Below are 15,559 nucleotides of genomic sequence, written 5' to 3'. Positions count from 1 at the left end.
GCGTGCACGCTTGTAGCCCATAGCGTCTACAATAGCGTCGTCCTTCTCGTCGTAGCAATAAAATAACATGGATCAATGGGTAAACGAGCACTCGGTTACAATTGATTTGCAACTAATGCTCTGATCAAGCGATCAATGAAATCATGAGCATGATGATCTGTACGTTCCGAATGCAAAACGTATGTATGATTTATCATAATAACATTGTATAGGAATAATATTAGATAGAAGGGAGGAAAATCAGGAGGAAAATGACTTTTAAATCAAAACGCAAAGTCATCGACGTAAAAAAATTCAATGTAAGATTTTAGGAACTGTAAACTATTAATAAGCGTCACTTAAATACGTATCAACACTTTACAGTCCCCGAAATCTTACCCATTGCACATTGAATTTTTTTGCGTCGATGGCTTTGCGTTTTGACTCCGCAGCTCAAATTGGACAGGTCTGGTTTAAAACATGAATTTTACCAACCCTGCTTTTAAAAAACGTCATATATGCGTTCATTGCCTTCTTTGTCAAGACCAAGTCTCATCCGAACTTCGTCGAGACGAGAGAAAAAACGCTGCATTCTCAATAATTAATTCGTCACTCTGTCGGAAATTTTCCATTTCTCAATGATCGATAAGCAAGATCGATCATCGATAGTAACGGGAGTGTATCGTGTTATGAAATCATTCTAGACATTTTAGAATGTTTTCTTGATAGAGATGTAGAAAAGAATTCTTTTTTTTCTACGTCTCATTCTTTACGACGCACCTCATTACGCAGCCATTATACGCTACACCTGAGAAATCTGCAGGTAAAACCGACGACCCGAAACGACGAAGAAACGAAAACATTTTCGGAGAAAGGGATTTCGGTGGAGTAAGAGGCGTGCGAAGTACAAGGGGACAATGGACATCCCGACCTGTGTCTTTCGGCTTTTCCGTTGGCTGGCAAGCGTGATACCTGCTTGCAGTCCGATATTGTTCTAGGTACCTGCATCCGCAGTTTCAAGTCACCGACAACGATATACCCAGCCTTCCAAATCCCATAATGGAATATAAAGCTCGTCTTACACGCAGGTTGGCAAAGTCCCATTCCAGGGATACTGTCGCAAAAGAGAATTTTACGTCGAACAGGAACTTTAAATCTAAAATTGTATTGCACACGCTGGTACTAATTTCGTGAACACAAATGCGATTCTGAAAATATCTTCTGCATCTTACAGATGCATGGCATAAAATCGACATAATATTCAGCGTCTCACATCTTGCACAAATTACAAATTAAAATATGTAGGATAAAGCGGGGTAATTTGGATAGGTTAACAGAAATTTTGAAATTGTATAAAAGATTGAGGTCGCATAATGTATTCAATCAAATATATAAAATATATTCTATTGCACCAATAGTGCATATTTTGTATGACGAACATCTTGAAGAATACTGCCGCTGTAGTGAAAGAAACCATAGCGGGTTTCTTCCACTATGACTGGCACATATGGGTCGTTTTAGTCGTTTAATTTTACCTGACGTTCGACTGTTTAGCGAAGTACAGTATGATACTATTGGGAGCAAACATTTCCTAGGGAATAACAAAAATAAAAAAAATTAAATGGCAAATATTTCCTAGTTTCATACTTGTTTTAGCATACTTTAAATAAATACATTTGAAACATCAAATACAATAATTTTTTCTGATCTTCAAAAATTCGTCCGCCAAGAGGTTAGTCGAATAAACTATGCGTCCTCAATTTTTTATATAATTTCAAAATTTCTGTTAATCTAATCTATCCAAATTATCTTGCTTTACCTTACTTAACAATAGAATTTTGAATATAAAGCTATCAAGAATTATTATTCCAGACTTCAGGAAGTCCAAGAGTACAGTTCTCGAGAAGAATAATATTTCACACAATCATATCCTGTAGATACTTCCTTCATTTTGTAATCATCGCCGCTTAATTTTTCCTCGACGCGGAATCGGCGAGCGTTAAATTCAGTTTAATTATTTTCACGCGTTCGCGCGTGGGTTTTACGCTTACGCGTGGGTAGGGTTAAGAACCTCCGAGTACCGGGAAGGGAAGTTTTTCCCGGTGCCCTCGGCATCGCCGGGAAACGACACGAGGCATGGAGCGATATATCCTCGTGGGTTCCCCCGCCGGGAAGAGAATTTAGGACCGAAAGAGTTAAACGTACTACGCGCGTCTTCCTTCGGCAGGCTCATCCACGAGCAAGCGAATGTTTCGACTCACTCGCTCGTACGATCCACTGCCATCCGAGAAACGGAATGTGGACGCCATATGGTCGGGGTCTTCGTCCAACCGACCAACCGACCGACCGACCGACCAACCAACCACCCACTCGTTCCACAAGGCGCGATATTCGCGAGAAAGTTTATATATCTGCCCCGCGATCGTCTCCCTCGACACGTGTGTATGCGTGAGCGCGTGTGTCAGTTATGTCGGACCGTGTCCCGTTTTTTGCGTATTCTCCTCAGCAGGGACGAACCTACACGAGATATCTCGGATACGAACAAGAACAAGCAGACTAATATTTCGTTCTTCTCGAATTTCTTCGAGACGACCTTATTGTCGTTGAAATTGAAAAAGAGAGGCGTAACCATCGAGTTGTTTGACGAAAACCTACGTACAGATACGAGTCTGGCTGTCTGGCGAGCGGAAGTATAACTCTAGATAAGCGGATTCCTTTGACATAACGGCTTAAGGTTATCGAATTATTATAACAGAAATATATGGATAGGAAATTACAGCATACGGAAATGTATAAAGTACGGAAATAAAATCAAGAAACATCTAGCGTGATGGCATTAATTACAGTTACTATTTTGATTTTAAAAAACGTTCGAGTTTCATTATTGAGAAATCCATGATTGAGAAAGCATAATAATGTATTCATTCATCGATATCTCATTATTCTCTATAATTGTTAATGTTGAAAAACCGATCCCTCGCTATCTAGGCGATTTATTCTTTAAATATTTCCTGCACTATTAGAGAGTCAAATAATGAACGCATAATTCTGGAACACTTACATCAATATTTAGCTAGGCGTATACATGTACTGTGAAAAAAGTTTTGTTAAAAATAGATGAATCAAAACATTTCGATTATATCAATCAGAATTCCGCTTATCTCGACTAGAATTCCATAATACTTTCAGGCTCGGTTGTACAATGTAAGATAAACTTTAATCTTGGTTTAATTTACTCATCTCTTTCTAGTTTTAAGAATTAGAAAAGGATAAAGAGTAACTTAAACCGAGAATAAAGTTAATCTACATTGGTAGAAATGAACATTAGAAAAAGATAAAGAATAAATTAAGCCGAGGTCAAAGGTAATATTACATTAATATTACATTGATGGAACCGGGCCTTAATAAAAAAATTCTAATTCACATTTATTTTCAATTAAAATTTTAATTAATCCAACTAGATAATTTTCTCAGTGGAATATACGCGGAAAATACGATTGAAAAAAGTATACATATAGAATAAATATAAAATATAAATATATACATACACGAGGTGTGCGCCTACGCACGTCGACCCACGCGCTCGCCTCCTCTCTCGCATGCGAAAAACTATTTTCGGCATTCAAGCGGCGTCGCGTATACGCGCGGAGAAACGCTGGAACGTCGGAATTACACGCGCGCGCACGCATGTGGGCGTGCGTACGCGCGGGCACACGCACGCGGCCCGCATTCGACTGCATCTTACCGTATTTATAGCGGTCGACGAGTATACGCGCGACGCGCGTGATTCGCCTTTTCCTTCCTTTTTTTCCCCCCTTTCCCTTTTTCTCTTTTCGCTTTTCCCTTTTCGCACGCACGCTGCACGCATTAGGACGCGCTATCGCGCGAATTCCGCGACGCGACCCAACGTTTATCGACTCATTAACGCCGAATGATATATCCGTTCTGGAATTTATGCCACCTCCATTTTCGGCGTGGACCATCGAGATACCGATGAACGAGGCGCGAACGAGCGAAAATGTGTGAAAATCCAAATGCTCTGAGGGGCCAACGTGGACTGTACGTGTTTACACGGTGAGATTTACGCAACAAAATTTGCATTGCAATGAAGTCTGAGTGCGCTGCCGAGTGGTTTCATTCAACGTTACGGGTTTCATTGTGACGATATTTTACCGTGATATCCGACAGTGATTCAATGATCGTCGCGCGTATATCGGAAGCGTTGGTTAAATTTTATTCCGACAAATTATACTTTAACGTCGCCGAAAAAATTCTCTCTAAATATATACCTACTGCTTATAATTTTTCAACCGTTTTTAAAATCTTATAGGTATACATAAGTCACGGTGCATTTCAAATGACTTGCATACGAAAATTAGTTTTAACCACGATAGCAAATAAAACTTTAAACTTTTAAAATAAAATTATTAATTAAGTGTAAAAATGTTAAAAAAGGAATTGAAATTAAAATTACAAAAACGCACTCCATTCGTGAGAAAAAAAAGAAGAGGCAGCCTGTATAGCCTTCGTATCTCAACGGAGGCTGTCTTTCATTGATATAAGGGTCTAATTTATTTTCAGGCTCGCCTACTTAAAATAAAGCGGATCCACGCGAAGATACGCGTTCACGCGCGCCTCCGCGTCCATGACACGCTCGTCGTGCTCTTCAAATTTGCTCGCTCGGCTTCTGCCGTCCTATTTAAAGCCGGCGACTCCCATTCGAACGAGGTTCATTAAGCCTCCGTTTAATTCAAGTCGCTCGTCCGCCCGCTCGCTCGCGTTCTCTATTCCCGTCGGCCTTCGCTCGAGCGCCAATCAATCAATTCTACGTCCACCATTGACGTCGATCATTGATCAATGCGCACCAGTGCGCGCCTCGTCTTGAAAGCCAGCGCTCGCTACTTCGGCGCCGGACTCGCGCAATACCGTCAATCGTAAGTGGGAAAATAAACGGAAGTGTGGCAGCCGCGTTTCTCCGCCTGGTCGGGCATGTCCTATATACAAATGCCAATCTTAATCTCATTCCCGTTCGGATAGATTTTGCGGTGAACGCGAAACCTTTGATCTCTCTGTAAGATCTCAACTATGTAAGATTACACAATCCGTTTATTTAAAATTGACTGTGGTATAAACTGTATAAAGTTATGTTATTCGTTTATGCTTTCTTGTAAAGTTTAATTCGTTGGTATACGAAACTTTTGACAATCTAATTAGAGGTCTCGTTCAATATTGATGATGAAGAATAATAACCCCTGATAGAAATGTATACAGTTTTTCTAAATACTTATTCAGTTGTACTGTTTGATACTATTGCAGTATTCTCATCGGTTGTAATATTATTGCATCTAAAGAAATGGACAAGAACTTGATACAGTTTCATTGAGACAGTTTTTCTGGCAAAAATATGCAGACACCTGTCCCCAGTTGTCTAGTATTAATAAAATACTGTGTAGTTCATTTATTGTCCTGTTTTATTCAATAAATGACATCAGATTTTGTGCATCTTTTGTGCGCAATAATTGAAGGCAAAACGTACGTTACGTCTTGATTGGGATCCTAAGTAGTTTTTTTTTCTCAGTTATTGGACAGAATTATAACCCGTTTTTACCAATGTAGTTTAATTTTAATCTCGGTTCAACTAACTCTGCACCTTTTTCTAGTTCTAAAGGTGAACGCACATAGAAGTAGAAGTAAGCAGCAAGCAATAAACAGTAAGACGTATGAAATAGGCAATCAACATTGCCAGTATATCTATACATATGAAAGATAGCGGTCTTACGTCTCATTGCTTATCACTTACTGCTTACTTCTACTTCTATGTGCGTTCACCTTAAGAATTAGAAAAAGATGAAGTTGAACCGAAATTAAAGTTAACCTATTATACATTGGTAGAAGTGGGAATATAACTGTTCATTAATTGCTCAAAAAATATATGAAATTTTTACCAGCGACTTTCCAGCTAGAATATTAATGGCCCGATAAGTTTGGGACGGTTTTGTACAGTCCAAATCGGCGAGTATATACTCACGCACTTTCGCCGCATCACTCCTTATAGTATGTATCGACGAAGGATTTCGCTCTCGGCGTCGTATTCTGAATGAAACCTCGAGCGAGACCGCGCCTGTGAGGAACCAGCGAGGGGTCAACGTTCCCTTTCCCCCCCAAGGACGGCCAGGGAAAAGTTAAAGAAGCCGAGGATAGGATGAGGCGCAGGGCAGAGGCAGTAAAAGAGTTGCGTATACGCAAAAGGGGGAACGGACGCGGAGAGACACTGAAGAGGGACACAACGGGAAGAAAACGCGGTGAAAAAAAAAACAGACGTAATGGAGAATCGATTCTCACTCTCTTAACCCTTGACTAGTCGCGCATCGAGTCGCATTGACCCCATCCGTGCAGCGCGCGTGAAGAAAATGCTGAGTAAAACAAAGTTGTAGATACCGTGTATCTATCCCCCTTTCCGATAATACGTGATTCAAAGGAATCACGTGGGTGATCTCTAAATCGATAACTCGCGATGCAGCAGAAGAAACGAGCAATTATTCCGCACTACTTCTGGCAATGAATTGAAATCGCGCATCTTCAAAACCGTTAATTGCACTGCGATCGCGCTAATTTTGCATTAATCTCGAAAGCTGTCTCTCGTCGGGCGATTTGCTGGGATCGCCACGACGACATTTCTGAATTTTTTCATCTCGAAGGTATACTTCAGAACTCGAATGTCTGCGTTGGAATTATATAATATGGAACTATATACATTCCCGGAGGAGACCGAGTATATTTTTGTACGAAAGAGAAGTGGGTGTGGTGCACACGAGGGTTAATCCTTTTAAGTCGAAAGCACGTGACATCGTTAGGATAAAAGCAGAATGTAATTGTCAAGACCGCACCTAATTCGTGACGTACATGCGCTATTCTCGTTTCTCCGCGTATCCATTTCGCGAATACGCCACCAACGCATGCCGATAAGTGTGACATGAGAGTAATTTTGCGCGACAGCAATTAGAAGTATCACTTGACGCGGGAAATCGCATACGATACGAAGCAATAAACTAAAAAGGAAATGTACCTCTTATATATGTACGTAAGGATAACGCATACCACGACATCTCGCCGGCGTCTGTTTTTCACCGACGGTGCACCGGAAATAAGTTTATCTCGTTTATCTCACCTCCGTTCACCTCGACCGTTTACATACATATCATTCAATCCGATATGAGCGCTATCATCGCGAATATAATTTGAATCGTTTTGCATGTTATACAATACTGCGCGTCGCGCGTTCCTCGAGTCTTCGGCGAATAATTTTGATAATTCCAGCGTAATTATTCTATTCTATCCTCGATTACAAGAAAATACATTTTACTGTTACATACAAATTTAATACATAATTAACATAAAAAGAACTATCATATGCAATATAAAACACAACATACACATATTATAAAAGTATGGAAAAGAAATGAAAAAGGAAAAGAACACAGAGTCTTGCATAACGTATAAGGCATGAGAAAATAAGTCAATCAAAGTCCTTCGTTTCCTCCTTTTCCGTGAAATAAAAGACTTTGATTAGTTGATCTTCTTATACTTTATGTTTTATGCAAGAACCTGCCCTTCAATGGAATTTGAATTTCAGCATCGGAATTACTTTTAACAAATGAACTTGTAGATGGTTTGAAAAAATAGACACGAACTCCAGCTTGCTCGCGACAACGTATTTGTTTTATCAATGCGATATTGTGTAATCGCGTCGTTATCTACGTTGTATCGATCGACTTTGCCGTATGGACTCACATTAATGATTGATTAATTGTCGTCCCTATAAATCCTCGTTACCAATACGATATCGCCGAAAATCATCGATGCGAGATAGGCTCACCGATACGTCCAAACTTCCGGTCGAAAATCGACGAAATGCCTCGTCAAACTGCTCCACTCTAACCCCATCGTATCCCCTCATTCGGAGTAATCGGACGAAGGCGAGAAGAAAAAGATAGATAGATAGGGAGGGAAAAAAGAAATATCTCTGCCTCGAGATATACCGGGTGTACCAAAGAGAAGAGATCAATATTTCACGAGGCGATAGTATCGTTGTAAATAAAAAGATTTCTTACAAACGTATGACGAATACTGGACAGTTTATATTATTCCAAGATATCACTATTTATCTGGGAAAAGAGATAGAATAGAAGAGATGGATAAGAGTGAACAAATTGGTCCGACAGAATAGCCGTCAAATAACTGCAACGTAAGAGAAGGAGAAGGAGACACTTGAATCGATGACGCGTAACGAATTCTTCGGACAGGTCGATGAAGAAGAGTGCTAGAAACAGAGACACTCGAGCCGCACGGTAAATGAATGAAAGGCGCGGCGGGAGGAGATGGAAGAGAGGGAAGGACGGACGGTCGGCAGAGGGAGAGAGAGGGAGAGAGAGAGAGAGAAAGAGAGGGAACGATCGCGGAGAGGCCGGATGTGACGCGACAACACATAACGACTTGCTCGTAGATTGCCATTGCACTCGCTGCTCGCGCAAAACCAGACCAGAGAGGAAGAAACGAGTCGGCAGGACATAGACAAGGAGAAAAGATTGTGAGCAAAAAGTGAGTGAGAAAGAGAGAGAGAGAGAGAGAGGGGGAGGGCAAAGAGAATAGAAGGAGAGAGGAGATCGAAATGGAGGAACGTGAGATAACGGAGTTGGCAAACATGAAGATAGCGTGGCGGTGGTATTCTCGTGTTACTCGTACGAGAAAGAGAGAGTGAAAGAGAATAAGAGAACGTGCGAGAAGGAGGGAAATAGCGGGGTAGAGTAGAGAGACGGAGAGAAAGAGAGAGTACGCGATTACATAGCGAGATTCGAGCGCGAGTTCGATCCGCTACTGGAGTCGAGAGAGCTCGATAGGCTTAGCCTTAGGATATCGAGAGTACGTCTGCGGCGCGCGCGTGTAGAATTACTTACTGCACGATTAACACGATCCAGGTATCGATACCGCGTCGTACTTAAAGAGACACGTCACTGCCAGAAGGTCGCGGATGTTCGAATAGATTTATCATAGTAAAATTGCAATTGAATTGCAACCGTGTTACCGGCGAATAGTGACGAGATAGGTATTCAACATCATCGCGTGCGTCATTAGCGACGATTAGCTTTTTATCGCCCGGTAATAGAGAAGCAAAAGAAGGTCAATTTTCTTTTGCAAAAGATACGTGTAATAGTTTCGCGTTCTTTTATTCCTACAGCAATTTCGACGTGCGTATTCCTTCTCGACTTGTCGCGTTAGATTAATAAAGTTAGATAAATCGATAAGCCCTCGAAAATTGGAGATGAACAAATAGTTGTTACACGCATAACGACGACGTTTCAACGAAGCATCGTGGAAATGCTGCTTTAAACTCTCCTCGACTTAATCTTGTACAGCGAATACATTTTTAAGTGATAAAACAATCGAATGCGTATTGATAAAACACTTTTTTTTTCCACTCCACTCCCTCACAATGTATTTAGGCGATTAGTATAGCAATAAACAACTCAAATATAAATACTTTGTGAATGAGTGCCGACTTCCGGACTATCTTGGAAACCGTTTCCTACCTATGACGAGGCGATGAATAAACGAGGGCAACGGTCATTATGCGCAATATAACAGCTACCGATATGCACATATATTCGCTTTTCCTGCTATTCACTCTTTAACTGCGATATGACGTTCGCCACGCGAGTTTAAGTAAAACAAAAAGGAACAGAGGGTTAACAGACTTTATCCAAAACTGTTATTATTTCCCATCTGTCAGAACAATCAGAATTCTAATATAAAACATAATAAACCAAGGCCCTGCGCACAATGGAGAAAATATTAGGAATAGGAATGAATACTACGATTTTAATGTATTAGAAACCATGTAACCAGTTCCGGTGTAACCAGTTTCTGATAGGTTGAAATCGAGGTTGTAAACTTAATACTTATTCCTATTTCTAATATTTCTTCCATTGTGCGCAGTCCCTAATTCATCGTAAGATCAAGAGCGTCATTAACGCGGAGGTAATTGACACGACGTAGCAACACTATTACGAGAAACGACAATTACGCATTGTTCATTTGCGATATTTGTAAATTAATTATCGCGAAGAATGTCCCTCGGCGAGTTCTCAATGACACTTTGTGTAGAAGTGGTGCCGTGAAAAATTCACGCCGAGAGTCGTCGACGGCTCTACTCGTTTTCACGCGTCGCTCCGCCCCGCGCCGCGCTGCATCGCACCGCACCTTGTCCCGCCACTCGAGTCGCCTACTTTTGCGCCATGCGTGGAAATCATGGTTTCATTCATGCCGGATCGACTTCGCGGCGTATATGGCGCGCGAGAGCGCGCGTATTCGTGTGTGCGTGCGCGCGCGGCCGCTGCGACGAGAGAGACTCAACTCGACAGCGAGAGACACGGCGGGCCTGCAAGAACGCGTCGATCTCCACCTTCCTCGGTTGCCGAACGCAATCGATGTGTATCGTCGCGCGCTTGCACGTAAGAAGATACGTGGACGTACGCATGCACGGCCGCGTGTGCGAAAGTCGTACGGCGACTCCGAGCCGAGTGGCATTCACGGCGTGTGGTGCCAATGAGAGCGAGCGAGCCTATGTGTCAATAAGCCCGTGCACACGCACACGGACACCCGCGCTATAACGGGTGTCTCGCGGATACGGCTCGCGCGCCGGGGAGCCTCTTGCGAAAGATTTAGTGGCGCGCGAACGCATTCACGGCGAGATACTTGTAGGCAAAATCATTCCAGCGATTCGTTATTTCACCTGACGGACCTACGATACACTTTCGGTTTTAAAAATATAACGGGCACATGGCAATGATAAGATACGATAATTAGTGCTCGTTAAGATACTAGAAAATCAAAGCATCAGCAATCGAAAGATCGAAGATGTTTTTATAGAAATGTTATCGCGGTTAGATGAATACCGCTTTTAGAAATTCAACGAGAGTGGATTTCGGTCTGTACAATCAATAACGCCCGTAATGACGAAAGAGAGAGAGGAGGACGTGGTGCGCGGGCGCGAGAGTGCACGTGCGTGTGCGCGACGGTGTGAGTTTTACGAACGGAAAGGCGACGGCGACTTTCTCGTGAACTTTCTACACCTGTGGGTTTCATTCACCGCTTCGCCCCTGTGACTGGTTCGGTCTCTATGAAAGCGTAGTGTGACTCAATGCGCGCAACGAGTCACGCTCGTCTAACCGTCGATGGAGTTGGCACGAAGTCGCGCGACCTCGTCCAAGAGAGAGATAGCGACGCGGAGAAGGAGACGGGCAGATTTATCGTATTCCGCGAGAAAATCCTCTGAGAACAAATGTGCAATGAAAATACATCGAAGTGTGAGCGGCTAAAAATATTGAGGAAAATAGAATCGAGAGGAGAGGATAACGCGGAAAATTCTAAAAGATCCTCAATTCACTTAATCGAGAGTCTAAAGAGACACAAGTAATACTAAATATATATATTGTAACATATAATGTAATATTGAAACTATATTGAAACGTGTTGGTGGAGAGTTAAATGAGATGATCGTTTTTTTTTTATGTTCGACGTAATTCGGGAGCGAATCCTAATGTAATTTTTAACGATGCAAGGAGAGATATGATAGACAAAAAGATAGAACGAGCGGAATCGAGAGACGGGGAGAGAGAAAAAGAGAATTCGATTTCTCGATCGATTTCCGCCGGCGAGTGACGCAGATATTTTTCGGGGATTTATCGCTCCCGGCCGTTTCCGCCGAGTATCGCGCGCGGCCGACGATGATTAGCGCCAGCTTGGAAACAACAAGGCGGAATTTCGTAAACGAGCACGCCGCGCGCACAGCACGCGGTTTCCAGATTTACCCGGCGTTCTCTTTCTCTCTCGCCGACGCGAGTCTCCTCGCTTCCAGATGTTCCATCCGCGTTTTGCCAAGAGAACCGAATGCGCCGTATAAATAGTGCACATAGTACCGCGAGCGTAAAGCCTTGTGTCCACGATGCTAGAAATCGCTCTAAGATCTCGGATGGAGAAAGAATTGACCAATCACATTGGTCGAGTGACCGAGTTGTTCAAACGTGATTTGTTAATCCTTAGTCAGAGTTGCCGTAAATTTCCTTATCCCAAAATTCCATTATTCCTCCATAATTCCTTGATTTCCAAACAAAATTTTGTTATTTTCTCTTTTAATATTTTTTATTTTCGACCTAATTTATAAATCGTTAAATATTTTATTGAAAGATCAATCAAACATAGCAATGCAGTAAAATACTTAATGTTGTGAACACTGCTTGCATTTGATTGTTAAATTGGTAGTATTCCAAAGCTACAAAGATGTGATGTACGCATATTAAACTTCTTTAAAGCTAAGAATTTTAATTCTCCAGAAAATGTAAAGACTTTTCCTTGATTTCCTTGATCCAATTACTACTTGATGCGCCTAGTTTTTCAAAGAAAAAAAAATTGCACGACTCAATCACTAAGAGTTAATTCTTTCTCTATTCGAGATCTTGGACCGATTTCTAGCATCGTAGAAAATTCGAACAAATATGCCATCCACTATAGGTTTCACGTTGGAATGATGACAATATTATAGCTGCTTCGGCATTTAAACTCGAGCATTTTCATTCTAATTTAGTGATTTAGTCGGACATCAATCAAAGCATTATATATATATATATTCACACGAAATATTTCTTTCAATTCAATGAAATGTTCAATGAGATGGAAATTTATCTTCAAATTCAATGAATTGATGAATGAGACAGAATACGTTATTACTTTATCAGAATATTTACGTTAATACGAACATTTTACGTTATTAATTTTAGAGCAATTAATAGTAGACATTCGAAATATACTAACAATTTTTTTATAACTCGACTCGCAACGTTCAAGAGGACATCTGCTAAGCTCCGGTACGCTCTTATTAATGATACTAGCACACTGTGAATCGGCTGTTATGCGCTCATTACGAAACCCTGCTTCTCCTCTCGTCGGCCACGAAGCATGGGCAAATAAACAGAAACTCGGAGCGACGGGTGGAATAAAAAGAGAAGCGTCGGGAGCCAGTTGGTCCGGGTCATTTGCCCGACAGCCGTCCATCCCGGACGTCGTTTTTCCGACGAAATCGTACGCTGCTTGATAAACCCTGGTCGACCGTCGTCATCGGAGGGTATTATATTCGGTGGAATGTTAATATCATCCATTTCGTTCGCTACGATGCCCGCCAATGATAGCCGTAATGCTACCATAATGGCGGCCGCATTACCGTATTTGTGCCGGTAGCGTGATACAATAGCATTATGTCATAAAGGATGATGTGACGTTTGTGCTAATTTAGACATTTTTGTTCATATAGACAGACAGACAAAGGTGAAAGTAAGAAAAAATGAAGTGTCTTTCTTAATCTTTACGGGGGACGGAAAGCCACTGTAGTGGCACTGAAGTAGTGTCATATTTTAAGGCGAGAAGTACAATAAAATGATGAATTATAACAAATTTTTAAGAAAAATTGTAAGATTTAAAAAATAGAGCCCGTCCTCTAAGAGTTTAAGGGAATGACTTTAAGAAAACTCCGAAAACTTGTAATTCTTTCGAATCGTATCTGCAAACATGTAAGACCACGTGGAGCAGTTAACACTAGGAGCAACCACGGAGGCACTCGCTTCATCGCGTTGTGCACAATGTGCTTAGACGAAGAACCGTAAGAAAGCCGAGGGAAGGAGGCGATTAGGAATTTTCGCGCACTCACCGGCAGTACAATCGGAACCTCGTGGGAGCGAGTTACCCTTGTCAAACGCCGTTATTCTTAATCGCGCGTAATTAGTTCTAATCGATCAAGAGGTGATCGTTCTGTCCTTCTATCATCGTCCTTCTATCTCGTCACCGAGGCGTGAAACCGAAAAAGGAAGATATAAGCCGGTATTTTCACAGTTTTTATATTTAAGATCGTCTTAAGTACAGTCTTGAGATGTTATAAACCAATCGCAAAGGCGTATTGGCATCTTAGACGTTATTCAAGACGATTGTAAAAAAAAAAAAGAACTGACTTAATTACCCATTTCCAGCAGTGTAGTTTAATTTTACGGTTCAATTAACTCTTCATCTCTTTCTAGTTCTAAGAATTCGAAAAAGCTGAAGAGCAAGTTGAACCGGGATTAAAGTAAATCTACATTGATAGAAATGGGCGTTGGAATTAGAAGAAGATAAAGAGTAGAAAGGGACGTATGAATCCCGGGGGACAGTTTAGAGAAGAACTAATTGTAAGAGGAAAAGATGCACTCACCGGTACGACTAGGGGGCCGTGGGGGCGCAGGATACTGGGGCGGCGTCAAGAGTGGCGGCTGCGGCGACACTTGAACAACGGCCGTGGGGTTCGTTGAGCCGTGGGACGTGGAGAACGTGGCTGGCACAACCGTGGCCGCTGTCGTCGGCGTCGTCGGTGTCTTCGTCGGCGGCGCCGTCGTCGTCGTAGCCGCCGTCGCTGCTGTATTATCCGTCGTCACGGTCGACGCCGTACGTCGCGGCGCGTCCTCGCACCTCAAGACGTCGGCGGCGTTACGCGGTCGGAGCGGCCGCCGCGGGGGCAGCGCCGGGGGCGGGTTGTTGTCCGAGGTATCCACACTTTCGGCACTTTCGTTTCACCTGTACTCCCCTCACGCCCGGGGTATGTATCAATCGTCGCGCACGACGCGCACTTGGACAGAGAGAGAGAGAGAGAGAGAGAGAGAGAGAGAGAGAGAGAGGGAGGGAGAGAGGGAATACGTATCAATATATATCACCGGGTATTAATTTATTAATCCTACATGTGAGCGCGACAACCACAAAGCGAAATGTTGCCGCTTCGCCACTTCCGATGTATCCAAGAGAGAGACTGAACGTCGGTTCGTGAACTCGAATTCCACTCCTCTTCCTGCTACTCCTTCTCCTTCTCCTCTTCCTACTACTACTACTATACTGTCGTCGCCGTTGTTGCTGTGTTTCTTCTCTACTACTCCTACTCCTTCTCTCCGCTTCTCGCACTTCCGGCACAGGTCACAACGTCACGGCACGCAAGAGCACATACTACGTATCTCCCAAGGAGAGCACGATCCGGGAGTGCGGAAGCGACATTAGAGGCGAGTCGAAACGCACGCGCGCGCGCGCGCGCGGGTGCGAGCGAGCCAGCGAGCGAACGAATCTCGACTTTTCTTGACTCGATCCGGAGCGAGCGACGCCGCCGGCCGCTCGCCTCGACAGTTGGACAGACCGGCCGCGACAAAACGTAGCAAAACGGAAAGACAGAAGAGATGTTAATAGAGTAAGAGAGGAAAGAGAAAGAGAGAGAGAGAGAGACATGCGCGCGGTGACACGATACAGCGAGGAGGAGAGATCGGTACACCGCGGGGTCCTCTCGCGCACTGGCCAGCTAACACATACACGAGACACGGCCCTCTTTCGGTGCCCCGACACGACGCGCTCTCGCCTGCCTGCCTGCCTGCCTGCTCGCCTCCACAGTTTCTCTTCTCTCTTTCTTTCTCTTTCTCTCTCTCTCTCTCTCTCTCTCTCTCTTTCTCTCTTTTGCCTGCGGAGCGCG

At 43.0% G+C, this 15,559-nt stretch overlaps 1 protein-coding gene across 1 annotated transcript in view; it reads right to left on the bottom strand.

Moving 5' to 3' along the window:
• The window catches only part of sty (sprouty signaling antagonist), a 37,000-nt gene that overhangs the window by 20,368 nt on the left and 1,073 nt on the right, over window positions 1-15,559 (bottom strand). Inside the window, exon 2 of the mRNA XM_018451908.1 lies at window positions 14,270-14,616. Coding sequence (XP_018307410.1) covers window positions 14,270-14,616 — 347 coding nt within the window. The remainder of the gene's footprint in view (window positions 1-14,269; window positions 14,617-15,559) is intronic.

This window comes from Mycetomoellerius zeteki, unplaced genomic scaffold, assembly GCF_001594055.1.
Source record: "Mycetomoellerius zeteki isolate Tzet28-1 unplaced genomic scaffold, Tzet1.0 scaffold327, whole genome shotgun sequence".
NCBI lineage: Eukaryota > Metazoa > Arthropoda > Insecta > Hymenoptera > Formicidae > Mycetomoellerius > Mycetomoellerius zeteki.
The sequence above is the reverse complement of the archived record's forward strand: the minus strand, read 5'-3'. Positions and strand labels throughout refer to the sequence as shown.